The following is a 21,878-nucleotide window of genomic DNA, read 5'->3' as shown; positions in this document are numbered from 1 at the left end:
TTATATTTAAAGATCGATGAGGAAATATTTGTTAGGTTCTTGTTCTAACTGGTTTTATATAATGATTGATGTCCACTTGTTAATAAGGTTTGGAGAGATTGTCTAGTTACTTAGGAGGAGAAAATATATAAACAAAATAACCGTAGAATTCACCTGTATGAGGTTATCATTATAAAAAATGTTGCAGAGGAAATACAACACATACAAATGTATATAGGGTTGCACAGTTGAGCAAAGGCGAGAATCAGAAGAGTTGATCCAGAAAAGACCATTCTAGATACAGAATTGTGAATACAAAAGGCAGGGAAGATGGACACTTTCACCAGAATATGGTTTAGATGTTAAATCAATTTTTCAAAATTGGATCAAATATTTTGACAACTAACTTAAAAAAATTAAAATAGTATTTATAATAAGATATAAATATTTAATAGGCATGAAGCTTATATTATTTCCTGTTGAAAAATTTTTACCAGTGCATAATCTTGCTTACATATAAATTTGTTAATTAATATCAGATGATTCTGCTGTGAATTTTGACTGCAGAATTGACCTTTAGTTTAAATATATGCATTACTGACAGCGGTCATTCTTTATAAGGTTTTTTCTGGTTACTTTGCAGAGTTTTTAAAAATCTTTTTGAAAAATTTCAAACCTACAGAAAAGTTGCAAGAATAGTACAATGAACACCCATATGCCCTTCACAGAGATTTAGCAAATTGTTAACATTTTCCTACATGTTTGCATATAATTTTTATACATGAAGGATAAGATGTAAGGTGTATTTGTTGGATATGGGTGGGGATGGAGGAATCTTAATTTAAGACTCAAACCCAGGAGGGGAGAGTAGGTAGATAGTACTGTGGGGCTTGACTGTATAGTTATCAATTAACCATTAACTACACAGAAAAGAATGGACTTTCAAGTAGTCACTTTCCAGTGTAGTTCCAGATCTGTTAGAGACTTGACAGAGTCACCCCACACTAGAGCATTTTCAGTGACTCAAACCCTACATGGCTTCTGCAATAGGTAGCTGTCGGTTCTGATTTTCAGAGGTCAACAGCAACACATTAACACTTTAAGAATCATATTTTTGAAGTTTCAACAGATTGTAGGGACTGTGGTATCAACATTTGAAGGAATGGCATCATCTATCTGTTCTAGGTCCTTTATCTCTTTTGCCATCATTTCATCACGACTGATGTTAATAGACAATCTAGCAGGACTTAACCATATAGTTATCAATTAACCATTAATGATGGCATTATTAAATCTCTAAGAATCAATTATTGAAGTCCCAAGATTATTACTATTTACTCATCTCTGACTGAAATGAGATGTCATTCTATTTTACTACTTTGTTTTCAGTTTAAACTGATATATATAACTTTATTCATCTTCAAGTTTCTATGTTTAGAAGATAAAACATAAGCCACATAATGTAAAAAGCACTCTTAGATATAGTTTTCATATCATTGTGTAGAATAATCTAGGCAATATTGTAAGGTCCTTAAGAATGGAGGCAATATCCTATTCTTACTGGATTTTCTGTAGTTCTGTCACAGTAATCTACAGAGTCACTTTGTTCCTTTTTAAATATTTTGGCTGGTTATAGAATTAGAGTAAATGAGAATATGTATAATTGTGTAAATTTTTAATGAATAATGTCTTCTAGGACAAACAGGAGAAGGGCATACCTACTGATCTCGTCCCTGTTAACCTATTATTAGAAGTGAAGAAGTTATTAAATGCAATTAATACTCTACCGAAAGGTGTGGTTCCTCATGTTAAGAAGTTCTTACAAGAAGATTTTTCCTTTCAAACTATGCAGGTAATATCATAATTTGTTCTTTGGGGCAGAAGTGCAGATCTCTGTATATGACTTTGTAATTTTTATTTGTTTACCCACAGAGTACAGCTAAGGTCCTGAAATCTCTGTCTTACTTTTTGTAAAGGGCTTTGGTATCAACCTTGACTACAGACTTTTGTTAATTAAATAAATAGAGTTACTTGGTGCTAGCCTTTCAAGAATAATGGTAGGAATGTGGTTTGGTAGCTTGTTAGCTGTTGACTATAACATCTAGTGTTTATTCCAGTACTGCTAATAACCCATAATTTGCCAGCCTGGGACAGGAAACTGCTTTTGGTTTCCTAATTTGTAAAATGTTAACAAATTTTTCAAAATTGTATTTTCAAAAATAATATACAAAACTTTTGGATTTATGAGAGAAATAAATATTCTAGAGAATATATTGCAGATTTCCATCTTGAAAACAGCTTTTTTATATAATAATTTGTGATAACTTCCAACATAAGAAGAGTACCATTTCTTAAATTAATGGGGTTTTCCAAAGTTAAAGAAAATGATCCATTCTTTTCTTTGTGGCAATTAATGGGGGTGGGAGAGTGGGGGGTGGAGCAAAACACCTTAGGTGTCTTGAAAAGGCCACATTTGCCTTCTCTGTCAAAGAATACTTTATTAATTATTTCCATGAAACAAATTAATACTATTACGGTTAGAAATTCAATCAAACTGAAAACATCTGTAGGACTTTATGTATAATTATATCCTTAACTGAGATAATTTACCACAGTATGAATGAATTCTGGCTGGAAATTGATGGAATAATGTCACCATTTTCTTCTTATCTTTTGAAAATCACCCAGAAACAATAAAAAACAGAAATCAAAAACTTTCATTTATGCAAACAATAGGCAATTGGAAGGTAAAAATAGAAGAAAAGTACTTATTTATAATAGCAACAAAAGTAAGATACCCAGGAAACCACTTAAGAAATGTTCAAGATAAACTAATGTTTCTCAAACGTTTATTCTAAACCATTTACATGAGAATATCTGAACTCTGTACTAGTACTAAATAATCAGAATTGCTGGGGATCTGCATTTTAACAAGGACATGCACACACTGATTTTATTCACATTAAGTTAAGAAAACTATCCTCCATATTAAAAGAATAAACAAAAAATCTGTAAAACTCTACTAAGGGTAAGAAAAGAAGACCTGAATGGAAAATAATACATGTAGGAAGGAAAACACAATGTTGTAAGGCTGTCAATTTTCCCTAAATTAAAATCTACAAATATTATATAATTCCAGTAAAACTAAAGGATTTTTTTTGGTTATTGTTACTAAAAGCTAATTCTAAAGTTCAAATGGAAAATTAGCGGAACAGTAGCCAAGAAAATTATGTAAGAAAAGTGTAGGGGAGAAGGGCTGGGAATTTACCCACTTAGATATTAAAACCTATTATGAAGCTGTAATAACTAAAAGATTGTGTTACTTGTTATTGACACTACAGACAAGTCTAGAAAACAGAAGAGAAATTTCAGAAGTAGACCCAAATACATACAGAAGTTTTATGAATGATAAGATGATAAAAATTAATAATACTGAGGAAGAACTGGACAAAAAAAGGTCAGTGGGAGATTTTAACATGGTGCTTCTCTTAATAGCTGATAGAACATGGACACAAAACTAGTAGATCTCTAGAAAACTTAATCTAATTCACACACATAGACACACACACAAACACAAAACACTGCACCTAATAGTGGCAGAATATGCATCCTTTTTAAGTACACACAAAAATTGAAGATATGCTAGATCATAAACACATCTCATCTCCAATCAAACATACAGAACATGCTCTGTAACAACTGTGCAATTGGTCTCCAAACAATAATAGAAAGATAAACTAGAAAACCATATGTTCGTAAGTTAAGATACATACCTCTAATCTAGGTAACCCATGGGTCAAAGAAGAAATCACATGGAAGTTAAATTTTTGAACTGAATAAAAAAATATATATCAAAACTTGTGATGTTAGGTAAAGCTATGCTTTGAGGAAAATGTATAGCTTGAATTGCATATATTGGAAAAAGAAGTAAACTTTAATCAATCATATAAGCATGAAGTTCAAGAGGGTCATGGACAAACAGCAGATTAAAAACAGTCAAAAAGGGTAGCTAAATCTAGTGAAATATAATAAAATGTAAAATATAGAAGATCAATAAAGCTGAAACTTGGTTTTTTGAAAAGACCAATAAAGTTGATAAGTGGCTGATAAGAATGTTCAAAAAAGCAAGCAAGCAAGCAAGCAAAAATAACCAAAATCTTGAATGAATGCGAAAACATCAATACAAATCCTGTAGTCATTGAAAAAATAATAGAGGATTCTGCTACTTGCTGTGGCTGGCTGGAGTGTTTCAAGTAAACTTCTGTGAAGAACTAGAAAAACTAGACAGAATCTTTTCTAGTAATGCTTATTTGTACTTTTCTGGTAGATTACTTAATTCATCCAGGGAGTGAGATGTTTCCAAGCTTTACTTCTGTTCTGTGAGGAAGGGTCTATTTTTATGCCCTTTATAGTAGATGTTGTCAGTGTACTGCCCATACCCCTTCAGCTCCATGTTTTCAGTATGCTCTGGACAATTTTCAGTTTTCAGAATATCTGCATTTGTACGTCTCAGGGCCTTTCTTCTGCAACTGCAGAAGACTGTATGTCCCATTGCAGTTCAGAATTACCAAGGAATTAATATTCCCACTTCACCCAAGAAAGCAGTCAATCAGTAAGTCTTGGGTGTTATTACATAAATGCCCCAGTTTCCTCTTCCCTTGAGTTGTATAATACTGAGGCTTGTATTTTTTAGTTTTCTAGTCGCCTAGTATGGGTAAATAACTTAATAGCACATCCTTTAATTTAAAAACTGCTTTTCCCTTTTCTCCACTTTCCTACCGTTGTTCTCTGTGCCTCCCAAATTAACTATTTGCATTCAAATTCTTTTGTTATGGTTTCCTTCCATTGGAACCAAAGCAGACCAAAAGAATGGGATGCTTACCAGGGCCTCTCCTCCTTGATAGACTATGCACTCCGGTTATCTCCCCAACTCTGCAAATCTGCTGAAAGCTCTGCCTAGCATCTCATCCACAATTGATAATGGCAACTGCTTTAAGGAGAAAAGTGGCTCCAAAATTCAGTCTCATGTCTCTGGGCTCTTCCTCCTCTCCTGCATGTTGGCCCCAGAGACTTTCAGTGACTTGATAGCTTTTCATTGCTTTCAGATAAATGTTTTTTATATTTTGTTCAGCTTAATTTCAGTGTTACGTTTTTATATACCTATTCACATTTGAGAGATATTGTTGAGTAAATGGTTGAGTATATGAATGTGGAATTCAGGTTATAGTTCGGGCTAGAAATATAAATTTGGAAACTGTCAGCGATAGACACTATTTAAAAACATGATACAATAGATTACTTTATCTAGGGAATGTGTGTTGATAGACAAGAGGTTCATTAGATTGGCTGCTGGGGAGACCAAAATAAAATATGTAGGTAGCTAGGAGAAACAGCAAAGTATTGTATGGTGGAAACAAAATTAAGAAAAGTGCAGGTTAAATTTTCCATACAGTTTATACATCTTTAAACAGATAATGTAATTTAAGCCAAGTATTTGTGGGCATAAAACACCGGGGAATTGACACAAAAATAAGACATAGTTCTTCCTTTCATTTCATTCAGGTAAATGACAAATTATGGTACATAATAAAGCATATATTAGCTCAGTACTAATCAGATTGCAGCATAAAATGGCTTGCTCTGTAATGGTATTAATGCCAGTATTCCTGTTTACCATGGGTTCAGGGCTGGAAAGATTTTAGCTATGTACAGAATAGAAGGTATGAGAATGAAGTAGTAGTGGATATTGCCAACTCCTTGGCAGGAATGGGAATTCTTTTTAGTGTTTTGAGGAAATAGTTACAAAGGAGATTCGTCAGACTACTTAAAGACAAACAAATTTGAGAACAGCATGTGGGTTGTGTGGGTATTTTTTTATACCATCTTTATCTCTATTTTCCAAATTTTTGCAGTGACCATGTGTTATTTGTATAATGTAAATATACAAGTATATTTGTTCTAACTAAAAGAAATTTTCAACTAAATTATTTTCCCAGAGAGAAGTTGCAGCTAACAGCCAAAATGGGGAGGAAATTGTTCCTGCTTTGACTTTACGTTTCTTGATAACACAACTGGAAGCAGCACTTAGGAACATTCAAGCTACTAATTATACTGTAAGTGTGGGTTTTTTTTTGAGAATTTGAGATAATGGAGTTGGACAACATTTTTTGATGAGAGAACAGCCAATGCATGCTTATTTTGATGTGTAGGCCAATTTGTATTTTCCTCTTTTACCTCTAGAGAAGGGTACATATAAATTTATTGCTTTCCTGTGTCTTATATTTTCTTATGTGACTGCATCTCTGTAATGAGCCTGTTCTGGTTCCCTTACCTACCACAAAATTGTTCCTCTTAAGAAAAACTTGAACTAATAGAAGTGAGCTTTCCCAATTTGAAATGGAGAGTCACGAACTTCAAAAAATAAGCCAGGCACAGAAAGACAAATATTGCATATTGTCATTTTGATGTGGAATTGAAAAAAAGTTGAATTTACAGAAGTAGAGAGTGGAATGGTACTAACTAGGGGCTGTGAGAGGTTGGGGGTAGGGGGTCAGGGAGATGTTTGTCAAAGGATTCCAAATTTTGGTTAGACAGGAGGGATAAGTTCAAGAAATCTGTTGTACAGCATGGTGATTATAGTTAATAACAATGTCTTGTATTCTTAAAAATTGCTAAGAAAGTAGATTTTAAGTGTTCTCACCACAAAAAAATGATATGTAATGCATATATGTTAATTAGTTTGATTTAGTCATTCCATGATGTATACATTGTTTAAATGTCATTTTGTATACAATAAATCTAAACAATTTTTATTTGTCAATTAAAAAAGAAAAAACCTATTCTCTCTTTTCCCCTAATTTATTAGTTTCTCCTTTTTCTGATATTCTGTATTTGTAAAAGTTGGAACTTCTGTAATAGGTAAAATTGACAAAATATATTTATGTGTTCAAGGTCAAATGATACTTTAGAAATAAATAGAATAATCTGAGGGAAAAATATTGCATCAAAAATTAGAACCAATAATACAGGACAGTGAAAGGAAAAATCAGTACTTTGCATAACTTGGATCAGTAAACAAAGTTTTACATACACGCAGAAGATAGGTTAGAGTTATCTTCCAATGAGAACAACCCAGGCACCAAAAAAGGTAGCTGAAGACACCAAATCCCATTTTATAGTGATGTATAAGGAGGTAGAAAATTAATCCTTATTTAGAAGACTTAGGACTAGGGTTCTAAAGGGGATGTACACCACTCTAAAGGAGGAGGTTCTAGATGGATTCAAAAGAGGAAGCAAACAAAGGGGGTTTGCATCTTATGGTCCCAAGAACTTCTGGGATTCTGCAGACCTACTATTTCTCCCACTGATCAGATTGCTAGTCAGTGAAATAAATCAGTATAAAATAAGCATTAACAGGTGCATATTACTTAGCCTTCTCTGCTTACACATTACTTCAGAGATGAGTCTTAGACAAGGAAATGGAAGAATTCCCTCTCTTAGTAGCATTTGTGAGTAGAATTGTAATTGTCATGATCAAAGCAGCCTACACCTGTATCCAAATGGCTCTCCCTGCCCCTCAAGGCCACCAGGAAGGAGCAAGATAACCTTGTAGGGGGCAGCAGTGAGTTTGTGGGGGGATGTATGGTTGCCAATAGCATCTCTATATCCATTTGGTTCCAGTACTTGGAATAATCTTTGCTAATGAGGGGAGGTTGGGAGGAAAAGTGCTAGGGCTTTAGGTTAGAAATGTGTCAATCACATCTTTAAATTTCAATTTTTTGCCTTCTAATTATAGCATTACCACAATTCTGCATCATATCCTGTTCTCAAAAATATTGTTTTTATTTGGAATTGTATGAGTTACAGACTCTGTTGTATTATTTATAAAGCTTTTTTAAAAAAATAGATAATAGCTTACACTTATTTAAAGGGTTTGCTGTGTAATAGCCACTGTTCTAAGTGCTTTGTAAAGATTAGCTCATTTACTCTTCATAACTACCCCATCTTATTATTCTTATTTTATAGATTAGGAAACTGAGGCATAGAGATTAAATAATGCTAAATTTACCAGTTAGTAAGTAATAGAATCAAGATATAGCCCATGTACTGTGGTGTTGTCTCCAGTCTATGCTCTGAACTACGACATTATACCGTCACTGCAGAGATGGGAATTTTAAAGTGGAAACCAGTTAGATGTTATAGGGAGTTTGGATTTGTAAACTCACTTAGTTGAGAACAAACACATCTCTTTCCACCGAGATCAGTTTGAAAGCAAACTCCTAACTCCAGTCAGTTATCTCATAAATGCATACTGTTGGTCATATGAAGTGTTCTAGGTGAGAAAATTCATTTAGATGAGTATAAAAAGAAAGTTTGTATCCCGTGGATATTTATCATCCTTATGTACCTGAAAAAATCTTGTTTATGGTTTAGGGCAGTTTCAAAAAAGGTTAATGTGACAAAAGATATGGTTATAATCTTCAGTCTGTATAGAGCTTAGGAGCAATTGACTCAACACCAGTTTCTGTTATATATACTGTTTTGTATACTATACATATGTGACTTAATATGAGGAAATGGCTCATGTGATTATGAAGGCTGAGAAGTTCCATGATCTGTGGTCTGTAAGTTGGAGACCCAGGAAAGACAGTAGTATAATTCAGCCTAATTCCAAAGGTCCAAGGACCAAGGGAGCCAATGGTGTAACTCCCAGTCAGAGGGTAGGAGAAGATAAGAGGTATCCCAGCTCAAGCAAGAAGGCATGAAGCAAAAAGGGGTGAATTCTTCCTTCCTCTACCTTTTGTTCTGTTCAGGCCCTCAATGGATTGGATGATGCCCACCCACACTGGGAAGGGCAATCTACTGTACTGAGTCTGTACTGTTTTCTTCCTCCCATGAGGAGTCCCCACAGGGTATACCCCTCTCCCCACAAGCAGTGAATGAAAATGTGGCAATGTGTGATGTTTCTGCCCAGGGAAGCTCATTAGAGACTGAGTGCTCAACATTTTTATTGGGGATTGTACATCTAGATCCCCTCTGTCTAGAATGTATCAAAATGCCAGACTCCCAGAAGAAACTTCCAGGTGTTCAGCATTGTACATTCAATGCTGTTCAGTTTGTACATTGTACAAACAGTCTAGGTACAGTGAGCCACCTTATCAGTTAGAGAACAGTGGAAAGAAACACTGCCAAAATCCAAGTTCCAAGCACCAGTCAGAGATCAACTTTGCAGGCAGGCCTTAATGAGGATAGCAGTCTCAGGCTGGCTCTGCTGACTTTCTTATGCACAGGTATGTATAGTTCTATGTCATTTTATTGAAAGTGTATGTTTGTATAATTACTAGCGCAATCAAGGTAAAAGAACTATTCCATCATGACAAAAATCGCTCCTGTAATACCTTTATAGTCACATCCACCCCTCTCCCTCTTTACCTTCTCTGATCCTTTATCTGTCTCCGTCTCTGTAATTTTCATAGATCATTTTTAAGTGGAGGTATCTATGTGTTTTAATTTTTCATTGAAGAAGTGTTAAGTTTTATGTTTATACTGTTGTAACAAAACTAACACATGGAGAGTAAGGGATTTTAATTCACAAGATGATTGTATTTTTTAAGGTAGATGGTAGATACTTGAGTGTTCAGTATATTATTGTCTAAAGTGTTCTTGATACCTAAAATATTAATAATATTAATTAGGTATTAATTAATAAGAGAGAGAATGAGAATTTTTTGAAAGATTTAATGTAAAAAATTTTGATGTCATTTGCTTTTTTCTTTAATCAACTTCTGATGTTTTATTTTGAGATTACTGACCATCTTCTTTCTTCTTCCTGGGTCAGATTATCAAATACATCTAAAACGCATTCTCTATAGTTATTACTAGAAGATTGGTAATATAATGATAATTTAAATATTTTAAATAGTTATTAAATAGGTCTAAGATATTTAAGTAGCTTGCCATACTGAAAAGTAGCTTAGCCTAAATAACCAATTAACGTTTTTTTTCTTTTTAGGCACACCAGATTAATATTGGTTACTATTTGACATTACTGTTTTTATATGGAGTAGCACTCACTGAAAGAGGAAAGAAAGAGGTATGTAGCATGTGTTACATGCCCATTATAAATCTTTCTTTATACACTGACTTCATTTTAGCAAATTAAAATGTTGATTTTTAAAATTCTCTAAAGATTGAAACCATTCAGTGACTTTACTGTTATATATTTATAATTTAATTTTTAATTATTACTATCTTTATCATTATACAGTGTAACCATTTTTTTGTGTAATTTAGAGTAATTATGCCAAAAATTTTATTATGAAACTAAAAATGCTGATAAAAGAAACTTAGCGTATAACATCAGTTGTTTTAACTTTATCTTTTAAGTGCTTACAGTTTGTGTAAAATAGAGAATTGTTTAGCTTCTTTCACTTATACACATTAATACATTTTCTAGTGCAGCTTAATCTCTCTGGTCTTAATCTTACTCCTTTTGTAAAATATGAATTTTACCTCAAAAGATTTTTTTTTTTTTTTTGTCTTTTTCATGACCGGCACTCAACCAGTGAGTGCACGGGCCATTCCTATATAGGATCCGAACCCGCGGCGGAAGAGTCGCCGCGCTCCCAGCGCCGCACTCTCCCTAGTGCGCCACGGGCTCGGCCCGAATTTTACCTCAAATTCTTTGTCTAATAAAGTGAAGGGCAAAAAAGTAAAAATCTGTGAGTTAACTAAATAATTTCTAAGGGTTCTTTGAGTTTAACGTTTTCTTTCTTTTTCTGACTTTTAATGATTTCTTATATTTTCTTTGCAGCCTTGATATTTTTTCTCTTCTCAATTCTATATTCTTTACTTGGTTTCATAAATTAAACATATAACTATGACCTGTTAATAGGTGAAATGGAATTTAAAAGCACTCAAACTGAAGACATCTCTATTTTAAATAATTTTATGTAATACTAATTATTATTTACTGTGATATACTAAAAAATATTTTTAAATAAGACCATGCAGCATTTTATTTTATTTACTCTTTTTTTCAGAGAGACTAAGGCTGTTAAACCTGTTTTATCAATCATAACTGAAACGTCCATTAGAACTGATCCTGATCTTTACTTCCAAATCTGTAATGCTTATGATCAAGATGGTGTTTCCCCAAAAGAGACTACTTCTGTGGTCAAGAAATCACTTATTTCCTATTTGAAAAATTAGAAAGGATTGTGCTCCAATTAGAAAGAAAAATTAGAAAGAATGATAAAGAACTGTGCTCCAATAGTCATCAAAAAAGCCCTTATTTTGGCTAGTAATATTTGCCAGTTTTAGATATAAAAATTGTTTTAATTTTCACTTTGAAACATTGGTTAAAGAAGATCTTTAGTTTGCTTATAAATAAATATTTTAAGCACTGAGTATATATTTTTTTGTGATCACATACAGAGATGCTAAGATTAGAGATGTGAATAAATGACCTGATGACTGGATCATTTTAAAAATTGCCCTAATTTCTCTAGTTTGAGAAATAATAATCTGTGGTAAAAGAAAAAAATGCCTTTCATATCAACCTAGTTTTATGTTACTACAGGATTATACAGAAGCTGAGAATAAGTTTCTGGTGATGAAGATGGTGATCCAAGAAAATGAAATTTGTGAAAACTTTATGTCTTTAGTTTACTTTGGACGTGGTTTACTTCGATGTGCTCAGAAGAGGTAAGGATTTTAATTAATATAGAGATCTTGCTTGTGGACTTTCAGCACTGTGAAATGGGAATAAATTTACACAGTATAACAGTATAACACAGTATGACATTTGTGCTCCCCTGGTATTTTCTTTTCAAATTCAACTATGTCTATAGATAATCATTTTTAAATGTACTTGAGAGTATTGAATGTCAAGCTTAACAGGCCACGGCAATAAGAAGCAGTCTTTCATTGACACTAGGAACATGGGCTTTGGACTCTGAGAGACCTGGGTACAGATACATTTTCTACCTTTTACTGTAGGAAACTTAGTGTTGTTAGCCTTATTTTTTTCTTATCTCTAAAATGGAACTAATAATAGTGTCCACAACATAAGGGTATAGTAGATGATTAACACAGTGCCCAGAACACAAAAATGTATACTTAAATAAATGATGGTTGTAGTTATCAGTATTATCATCACTGACTTTGAATAGTTTTTGAAGGTATAAATGAGCTTATAACATGTTCAAAGGATCCAAATACTGAGTTTTGGGAGTACTGGGTATTACATATTTCAGAAAGTGAAATCTTTTCACTTTCTGTATTGAGATCCTTAACCATTTGTAGCATAATTTATTCATTTTATTTACTAAGCATCTGTCCTATTTCAGAGATGGCGCTAGGTGTTGGGGATACAGTGGTTAACAAGTTAGACAGTTCTTGTCCTCATGTAACTGTATAATAAAGGATATAGAGTTTAGTCAAATAATCAGTCATAAAATACTCAATTATGAAATGTGGCAAAGTGCTATGAAGAAACAGAGTGAGCAATCAAAGTCTTTACTGGAGCTCCAGTCTGGTTCTGGGAATCAGAAATCTCTCTGAGGATACCATATTTGGCTGTGATCTGAGGGATGGATTAAGGAATGCTTATCTGGGCAGATCCTTATGCAGGATTACTGCTAGACCAAAACATTAGATCCCTAAAAGCCTCACCTGTATAGTAGTTGCCTGATATCTTATCCTCTGACATTCCTGTTGTTTTACTAGGGTGTCAGAAGTTTTCCCACTTCCTGTTTGCTAGGTCTGTTTAACATGATATCACAAATATAGTGGGACACTGTGATGTTTGGGAGAATGTCAAGATGATAAGAGTCCTGTCAGTCTGTATTGTGACAGAGTAGGAGAATTAACATAGCCCAAGACAAGACAAAGAGTGTGTACACCTGTCCTTCCCTAGTAGTAGATATGCAAACTACTTTTCATTCTCTGTACTAATGGGTATTGGAGAGAGTCCATTCTCCAGATCGTTGACACTAAAAAGCCTAGTCGTATGGCCGTATCATTACTTTCATCCATGGCCTATTGAGGATAACCACCACTGAGCTTCTCAAAGACACTGGTGCCATACTTACTCTGTATTTCTTATTGCATTAATGGATGTAGTATCCTCTGAACCTTTCCAGGAACATTGTCTACTGGTGGGTTCCATGTTCTTATATAGTGAGTCTATTCTAGAATTCCTACTTCCTTGGGCATTCTGACTCCTTTAATACCCTGCCAAGACATTTCAGCATTTCTACCTTACTATTGGCCATCATTGTGGCCAAGTTTCAAAGAGCCTTCTCAGCAGTCTCTTAGGACTGACTTCATGTGTCCTGGCTAGGAAAGTAAATCTTGAATTGTGGAAGTGTTGTCCCATATCAATATACACTTCCTGTGATGGTTAATTTTACTTGTCAACTTGATTAGATTAAGGAATATCTAGAAAACTGGTAAAGCATTATTTTTGGGTGTATCTATATGGGTGCTCCCAGAAGAGATTAGCATGTAAGCCTGAGGGTACTGGGTGGGAAATATCTACCCTTGGTATGGGCAGGTGCCATCCAATCCATTGGGGTCCTGGAGACAAAAAAAGAGAGAAAAAGGTGAATGTCTCACTTTCTGCTGGAATTAGAATACACTGTTTTCTCCTGTCCATGGACATCAGAACCCAAAACTCTTCAGCCTTTGGGTTCTGGACTAATACCAGCAGTACCTCTGGCTGTCAGGTCTTTGGCCAGTCTGAGAGTTTTCCTATTTTTTAACTTTTGCTTCCCTTTTAATTATAAATTCCAGCTTTATGTCATGTTTTTGTTGCCAAACTCAGTGTAGGCTGTTACAAGTAGCCACACAGCTGTCTGAATGCTTTGCAGCTTAGAACTTTCTTCTGACAAATACCCTGGTTAATCACTTTTAAGGTCACATTCCATAAAGCCCTCTGGCATGGACACAGTTCAGCCAGGTTCTTTGCCAATTCATAACAAGGGCGACCTTTACCCCAGTTCCAATAAGCTTTTTCTCATTTACATCTGAGACCTCCTCAGAATGGTCTTTACTGTCGGTATTTCTATCAGCATTTTGATTACCACCACTCAACCAATCTCTGAGACATTCCAAACTTCTTATCTTCTAAACTCTCACCAGAATCTAGGCTTTCTCCAGCCTGCTCCTTCAGATTCTTCCAGCCTCTGCACATCACCTAGTTCCAAAGCTGCTTCTACATTTTCAGGTATTCATTCTCAACAGCACTTACCTATCCAGCCTTGTAATCTGCCCATTGGTTCAGCACTCTTAACATCCATACATGTTCTGCCAGTAGATACTAGTCAGGTTCTGCAATTCTTATAGTAAATAAAATTTTTCTTCCTGGGCAGGGACTGTCTTTTCCCACTTGGGCTGTCTTATACCTGACCCTAGATTTATTGGTCTGAAGGCAAAGAGTGAAGGTAAGGGAGAATCTTGAGGAGGTAGGTCATCATCTTTTGAGACATGCATCTCAGATGATATTTTTGCATGGTCTCTAAGAAAAGGGAGGATGCTTTCTTCTAGGAGGGAAAAGGTCTCTGCCAGCCAAAGGGTTCATGGGGAATTTAGGTTCTCAATATTTTAAAACACATTCACCTAAATATCCTATTTCAGATCTCATGGTCTACTCATTAACTATCAAAGCCCTGATTTTAGCATAGTAGTCCTATTGACACTGCTTTTGGTCTCCCTTATAGTTGTTCTACTCTTATGATTAAATCATGGACCTCATTTTCAGCATAGTCTGCATTTATGTCAAGAGAAGCTGAGGGTTCTTTAATTGTTACCATAGAGGCCTTCTAGCTTTCACATAATGTCCTGAGTTGATAGTAGTGGTCCTGTTGAGGCTATGCATTTGGTCTCATTTATAGTTTGTTCCACCATTTCATTAAATCTGTGCCTAATTTTCAACACAGATTATCTTTATGGCTATAGGAGATGAGAGTCTCTTTAAATGCTTTCATAGGGGCTTCTGGCCTGAGTTAATAGTTGGCTGACCTTTGCCTGTCATTCTCTTTCTTCAAGGCCTCCAAGACAGTTAACAAAAGCCAACCAACTCTACAGTCCCTTTAATTACCATGGCCCCCATACTGTTCAAGCTTGAGCTACTACATAATATATTGCCTCCCCTTCCACCTGTATTTCATCCCAATCTACCACAGGTGAGAGCCCTAGTATTTGTATTTCTATAGCATGCCAGAGGTTATCACCATCCTACTTACCACAAAAAAAAAAAAAAAAAATGGATTTCTTGTTGTCTCATTGGTAAACTGTCCAGTTCTAGAGTCTGATTTAAACTAACCTTATTTTTAAATGCCCTGCAGATATAATGGAGGACTGTTAGAATTTCATAAAAGCTTACAAGAAATAGGAGATACAAATGATCATTGGTTTGACCTAGATCCTACAGAAGATGAAGATTTACCTACAACTTTTAAAGTAAGAAACTATTTAAGAATAACATTTAATCTGTGACTAATCAGAGTAATCTTTGATAAAGTGTAGTTTATACCAACTTTGTCATATTCTATAGTAAGCGCATTCTTTTATTGGAAATTAGCTTTTTATATAAGAAACAGCTTTGATTCCATTGCCTAGTGCAGAATGTGAGTATAATTCAAAAAGTAGAGAGAAGTGAGGTGGCAGTGTCAGCATTTTCAAATAACAAGATGGTTAATAACCATACTAGTAGTCCAGTACTCTGCATGGTTAGAGCTAAATGTAGTAGTTAACTTTTTTTTCTAATTACATTTACCATTATTTTGTTATTGATTTAAATTACAAAGTACTAAATGCTTAGTTCAGAAATGTTAGAAAATGTAAAAATGCCCAAAGATAAAAGTAAAATTCATCCATATTTCTTCAAATGGAGAAACTGTTGTTAGCATTTTTACTTATATCTTTCCAGACACACACACATATGAACACTCATACCCTTTATTTTTACTAAATTGGAATGATGTTATATACATTTATTTGTAGTCTGGAAATATGTAACATTTTTAATTTCCAAGTAATTAGATTACTACACAATATAATTTTTGTATAGTCCATCATATAAATGTGCTTTAACTTTTTAAACCATTTCTGTGCTATTGAACATTTAGTTTAACCTAAACGATCCAGTTTTTCGTTCTTATGTAAAGTAATCTTTGCATATTTCTCACATCATTTTGTTAGAATAAATTTCTAAAGGTGAAATTGTGAAGCAAGTGTTCATACAGTTGTAAAGTTGTTGATATATGTTTATGTTTCCTTTCAGAAAGTTTGTACCAGTTTATATTCTTAAGACAGAATGAGAATTTCCATTTCCCCATGCCTTCTGGGTATTCTTTACATTTTGGGTAATTTTTACCCATCTGATAAGCCATATAAATCTCTTTTTAATTTGTTTAATTTGAAAATAGCTACACCAGGTTTCTCTTGGTTAATATTTGAGTGACATATCTTTTTTCAAACTTTTACTTTAAACCTTTCTGGACCCTTATATTTTAGCTGACCTTAAGGTCAAAAAGCATTCCTCAAAATAAAGAGGGACATTTCATAAAAATGCAAAATTCAATTCTGCTGGAGGCTATCGCAACTCAAAATTTGTATATCTTTAGTAGTATAGCATCAAAATACATGGGACAAAAATTGACAGAATTGAGAGGAGAAATAAAAAAATCCTCAATTACAGCAGAATACTTTAGTATACCTCTCAGTAACCAATAGAATACACAGATAGCTTTTGGCATTGTCAATATAATTATATGACTTTTAACTTTGACTTACTAAAGTAGTAATTTTATACATTCTTTTTATATTGAACATTTGTGCCTACCCAAAGCAGTCTCTACTTGGTCTTGTTTGTTTCAGTCTTTTTCCTCCTCCTTTTAAAATATATATTTTTTTATTATCCAAACTGTTTTAGTGAATTTTTATTTTTTGCAAAGTAATATATGTATACAGTTTGTCAAATAATATTAAAAGACTTAAAAATTAAGAGTTCCTGCTCCATCATTTCTATCTGAAATTTCTACTCCCTAGAGGCAGCTTTTTCCAATTCCTCTGGGCATTTTCCTTTAATATTTAACTATTTTTCAAAAATATATTGCTATTTAAAACTTTTTTAAATTTTAAATATTATATTTTGACTTTCCACTATAAAAGATGAGGGAATAGCTCTCTTATCCTTCTCTCTCTCTCTTACACACACACACACACACACACACACACACACACACACACACACACACGCGCGCGCGCGCGCGCTTCCCTTTCCCATCCTACCAGTAGTTGCACGTTTTTATTAAATTGGGGCTCAGGGTTTTTTCTTCACTCCCATCCTGGGAATTTCCTTCACCTCTCCCCTGTGTAGAAGGCTCTGTTTCTAGAACTTGAGTATTCCTCTTCCTACGTTTGCTCCCTTTTTTTGGTGGTGCAGCTCCTCCAGCAGCTTCCCATAAAAGAGTGCTTGTAGGTTGCAAATAATTTTTCTTCATTTTTCAAGTGTTTTTCTGTTGTCTTCTAACTTACGATTTCACTCTTGAGAAATTTGATGTCATTTGATTTTCTTTCAACCTTTTGCATGCGACCTCTTTTATTTTTTTCTTTCTGGGATGTTTTAAAGGAAATTCTGTGTGTCCCCAGTGTTCTGAACTTATGCTTTTTGGTTCTGGGATGTTTTCTTGATTTATGTACGTGATGATTTCTTCTTAATGTTCTCTTTATCTTTTTGAAATGCTTGTTACTCAGATGCTTTGCATACTAGACTGAGTCTCTAATTTTATTATTTCTTTCATATTTTTAATTTTTATCTTTTTGTTTTGATTTCTGGAAGATATTCTCAACTTTATCTTTTGGCATAGGGCTGATATTCATGAAAGAGTCTGTAGAGGTTTATTTATCATGTTGTATACCTTCAGTATATTAGCAATGATACTATTTGAAATCTTCTAATACTATTCTTCTGAAGGGTAAGTATTAAGGACGTATCTAATCATCTAACATCACCTGATAATTAGTTTCACCTACATGTAATCAGCATTTTAAAATGAGAAATTGTATTCCAAGTTGTAATTTTGGACATTGGAAACATATTTCTGTTTCTACTTTTTGCCCATTATAACATGCCAGTGAGTGGCATGTTGCACCACTACAGTTGTTCCACTGCCAGGATGGTTTCCTAGGGGCCATTTTCAACAAAGACTTTCCTGGACTCCGATGATTTATCGTCTCTCTCTTTCTCTCTCTCTCTCTCTCTCTCTCTGTGTGTGTGTGTGTGTGTGTGTGTGTGTGTATGTGTATCAGAGCAAGTGATTCTTGATAGGAACATGCCAGATGTTGTGCTATGGGTTAGGATGGTGAAAAGAGATATAGTTTCAGATATACACTTCTCTTCTTTCTGCATGTTTATATCATTCAATAAGAAATCCGGTGTTTCTAATTTAGGGCCTTCCTATATGTTGTTTACTTTGAGTGAAGGAAATCTGTTCTTTTACTATTTTTTAAAGAAAAAATACACAAGTCCTTCAAAAAAGGATACGATATGGACATATTACTTAAGGTAAAACATTGGAAGTGTTGTGGTCTTAATTTATTTTTTACTAATTAGAATTCTTTTTGTTTTTGAAATCTAGGATCTTCTTAATAATTTTATCAAGACAACTGAAAGTAATATAATGAAGCAGACCATTTGTAGTTATTTAGATTGTGAGAGATCTTGTGAAGCTGACATTTTAAAGAATACCAATTATAAGGTACTATAATTATCAACTGAGTATTCAAAAATGTAATTCTAAAATTAAACTTAGATAAAATTGTTTTATTATCATGCATTTAAATATTGTTTTTAAAAAAGTGTTTAGTTTTATTACAATGATAATGCAGTTCAGAAGTTGTTTGAATGTTTCTGAGAACTTAGATTCAAAGTGAGCAAGAATTACTTATATTCTGTGAGTCAATAAAAGAATGAATTGGTTTTGCTAAGGTTTTTGTAACATTCTTGTGCCCCTGAAGTTATAATTATTATCCCTGCAATCATACAGTAAGAATGATCTAAAAAACTATTTACTTTATAGTTAGAAATGTTAGAGATTGAGAATAGTAGCATTTTACTAAGGAGAATGATTATTACTCCTCAGGAGTTATGTTACTAAATAAAGATAGATCTCTCTGGATCTATCAGAATAAGAGTACAAAATCACAAGATAGGATAAAAATATGTGACTATAGTGCAAATTGAACAGACTTCTATAAGATAACCAAAATCTCATTTGCCAGGCATGACGTGTACACCAAATAGGGTATGTGAGGAGAAGGAGAAGGCCAAGATCTATTCATTAGAATAAGACAGGGATTGGGAACTGGGCCTTATCAGGTGCAGTGCTCAGGGCCAGATATGTTCAGTATTGGTTCAGATGACATGGTGATACAGTTCTAAGGTTTCCCAAGAAGACGTCAGGGTTCCAATCAAATGAACAGCATGTAGCAGCAGGAAGTCTTGGGCACACAATTTAGATTTTGTCATCAAAGCAGAATTCCTAATTAAAGGAAGCAGGGCTATAGTTTCCAAGGAGGGGCAAGATGGGAAGGACAAGAAGTTTATACCCTGGGATAACACAGTAGTTTAGTGTTGCTTTGTGTTGCTTTGCCTCCCAAGGATTTGTCACCCCTTTTCCCCTGGGTGATGGAGATGAAAGGATTACTTAAAGCCCATGTCTTCTGAGCAGTGAGAAGCCCTGAAGTGGTTAACTTCCCTTCCTTGGGAATTAACGCCGAATTGGGGTTCTCTTCCTGCATTTTTTTTCCAGACCAGGAAGTTACAGGAAGAGAACAAAGGTGGGGTTATAGTTTAACAATATAGGCTGGTAACTTTCAGTGAAACAAGCCAGATGACATTCCAGTAAGGCTATCAACAAAAGCTTGATCTTAGCAAACATTCCTTCTTACAGTAGTTTCTCAGTATCTTTATATAACAATCAGTAACTAGTCTGTCTTTTGAGCCAGCAACCTGCTGTGCCACAATTCTTATCTTGCAACAAAGATTCACTAGCCTAGGGAAAATTTCCTGTCCTTGCAAGGTCAATATTTGAAACTACAAGGCTTTGGAAAACCAGGCCCTGTGAAGTACATTTGCTTTTTAGTATATTCCACAGTTTAGGAGCTGTCTATCACCAAGGCAGCAAATCTGAGGTCTGGTGATTGGTAACAGAGGAGATCCAAACAATAATGGTATGGAATTGGGGCTGGAGGAAAAGAGAAATGTAAAAATGGAGATGAAGTGCTGCCGGTTAGCTGAGTTGGTTAAAGTGTCGTGTTATAACACCAAAGTCAAGGGTTCGGATCCCTATACTGGCCAGTCACCAAAAAAAAAAAAAGGAGATGAAGATGGGTAGATAGCATAATCCTCTACAAAGGTTACTGACTGGGTTTTTGATATTTTGTTGTACATGGCATACGGAAAATATTACATTGACTTGTTCAAATTATTGCTCTCTTTTACTGTTCTAATTTTTCTGTTTAATGTAAAAATGACTTGTAATGTTCTTTGGTGATCTCTAATCTGTGTTGCCAATTTTGGATGCCATGTAAAACTCATCTAGTAATAGAATAATTTAAAAAGTGACTTTAGATGGTATTTTTCTATATCTACATGAGTTACTATTTCCATATCAACAGTTTCCTTTTATTTTTTTCCAGGGATTTTTTCAGTTAATGTGCAGTAAAAGTTGCTGTATTTATTTCCATAAAATTTGTTGGAAAAAATTCAAGAATTTAAAATATCCAGGTGAAAATGATCAGGTATTATATTTGCTTTTTCTTCTTAAAACTTCACTACAGCATTTTTTTTTCCTCTGCCCTTTTCTATTTTGTCCTCTTCCTCTTTATTTCTTCCTGTTCACATCTTCCTTGCTCCTTTTATTTCCTCCCTCCTGTTCTTTTCCCCAATTCTATCTGATGCTTATGTCCCCACCACTCTTCATTCTTTGTCATCATTTACTAAATAGCTCTTTGTAGAGGATACTCTGCTTGTTGCTTTGCTTAGTTATTTCTGTCAGTTTGTTCCCTTCTGTCTAGAAGTTTATACTCTGAAGAATAGAAATATTCTTGTATGAATTCACATAGAGGACATGGGATCAAAGAGTAGAATTGCTTAATAAATACACAGCAAGGATAATTATACAATTTTAAGGGTAATTTCTATTTTAGGGGCTGAGAACAAGGATAAATTTTATAATCTTTAAAAATATTTGAATTTATTTATATTTAGTTGTATTTAGTCATATAATAAGCTGAGTTTTTTGCTACTAAAATTAAAGTGTAAGTGCAAAGCCCAATTCTATATTAATTACTCTTTGGTGAACTAATGACTATGTTGGGTCTGTAATGTTTGGTTCAATAATGTTTATGTTGTGCAAACAACAGAAAACCCTATAAAGCAATTGTGGTAGAGCAGTGAATATGGAGTTAGGATATCTGAGTTCAAGTCCAGGTTGAGCCACTTACTAGTTTTATTGTGTTAGACTGGTAATTTAACTCCTCTGAGATTAATTTTTCTAAGCTCTAAAGTGAGGATAATCGGATAAACCTACTTTATAGGGTTGTTGTGAGGATTAACACATAAAATAGGTGAACTTGCATTGTAAATTGTAAAAACAATTGTTTCAAGCATTATTATTTATTTTTAAGTGGTATGTAAACTCAGTTTCTTTGACTGTTGAGAAAATTAATATTCCTCAATTTTAGAAAGAGAAGTAAAAGAAAAGTTAAGTAACTTAACCAAAGGAAATAGCAAAGTTAGAACCAGAGAAATGACTTAACATTCTTATTCTTTTCTTTTTTTCCCTGGAATTTTCACGTACCTGATAGAAGTGCGGTATTCCTTTTTA

The 21,878-nt window shown here is 34.1% G+C and overlaps 1 protein-coding gene across 2 annotated transcripts in view; it reads left to right on the top strand.

The window, feature by feature from the left end:
* Positions 1 to 21,878, top strand: part of DZIP3 (DAZ interacting zinc finger protein 3) — a 99,653-nt gene that overhangs the window by 21,030 nt on the left and 56,745 nt on the right. For both annotated transcript variants that reach the window (XM_063099816.1, XM_063099824.1), the window contains exons 4-10: positions 1,676 to 1,831; positions 5,976 to 6,092; positions 9,992 to 10,072; positions 11,561 to 11,685; positions 15,330 to 15,444; positions 18,627 to 18,746; positions 20,689 to 20,790. In XM_063099816.1, the coding sequence (XP_062955886.1) occupies positions 1,676 to 1,831; positions 5,976 to 6,092; positions 9,992 to 10,072; positions 11,561 to 11,685; positions 15,330 to 15,444; positions 18,627 to 18,746; positions 20,689 to 20,790 (816 nt within the window). The remainder of the gene's footprint in view (positions 1 to 1,675; positions 1,832 to 5,975; positions 6,093 to 9,991; positions 10,073 to 11,560; positions 11,686 to 15,329; positions 15,445 to 18,626; positions 18,747 to 20,688; positions 20,791 to 21,878) is intronic.

The sequence above is a fragment of the Cynocephalus volans genome, chromosome 1 (genome assembly GCF_027409185.1).
Source record: "Cynocephalus volans isolate mCynVol1 chromosome 1, mCynVol1.pri, whole genome shotgun sequence".
Taxonomy (NCBI): domain Eukaryota; kingdom Metazoa; phylum Chordata; class Mammalia; order Dermoptera; family Cynocephalidae; genus Cynocephalus; species Cynocephalus volans.
This window is presented reverse-complemented; position numbering and strand designations above follow the sequence as displayed.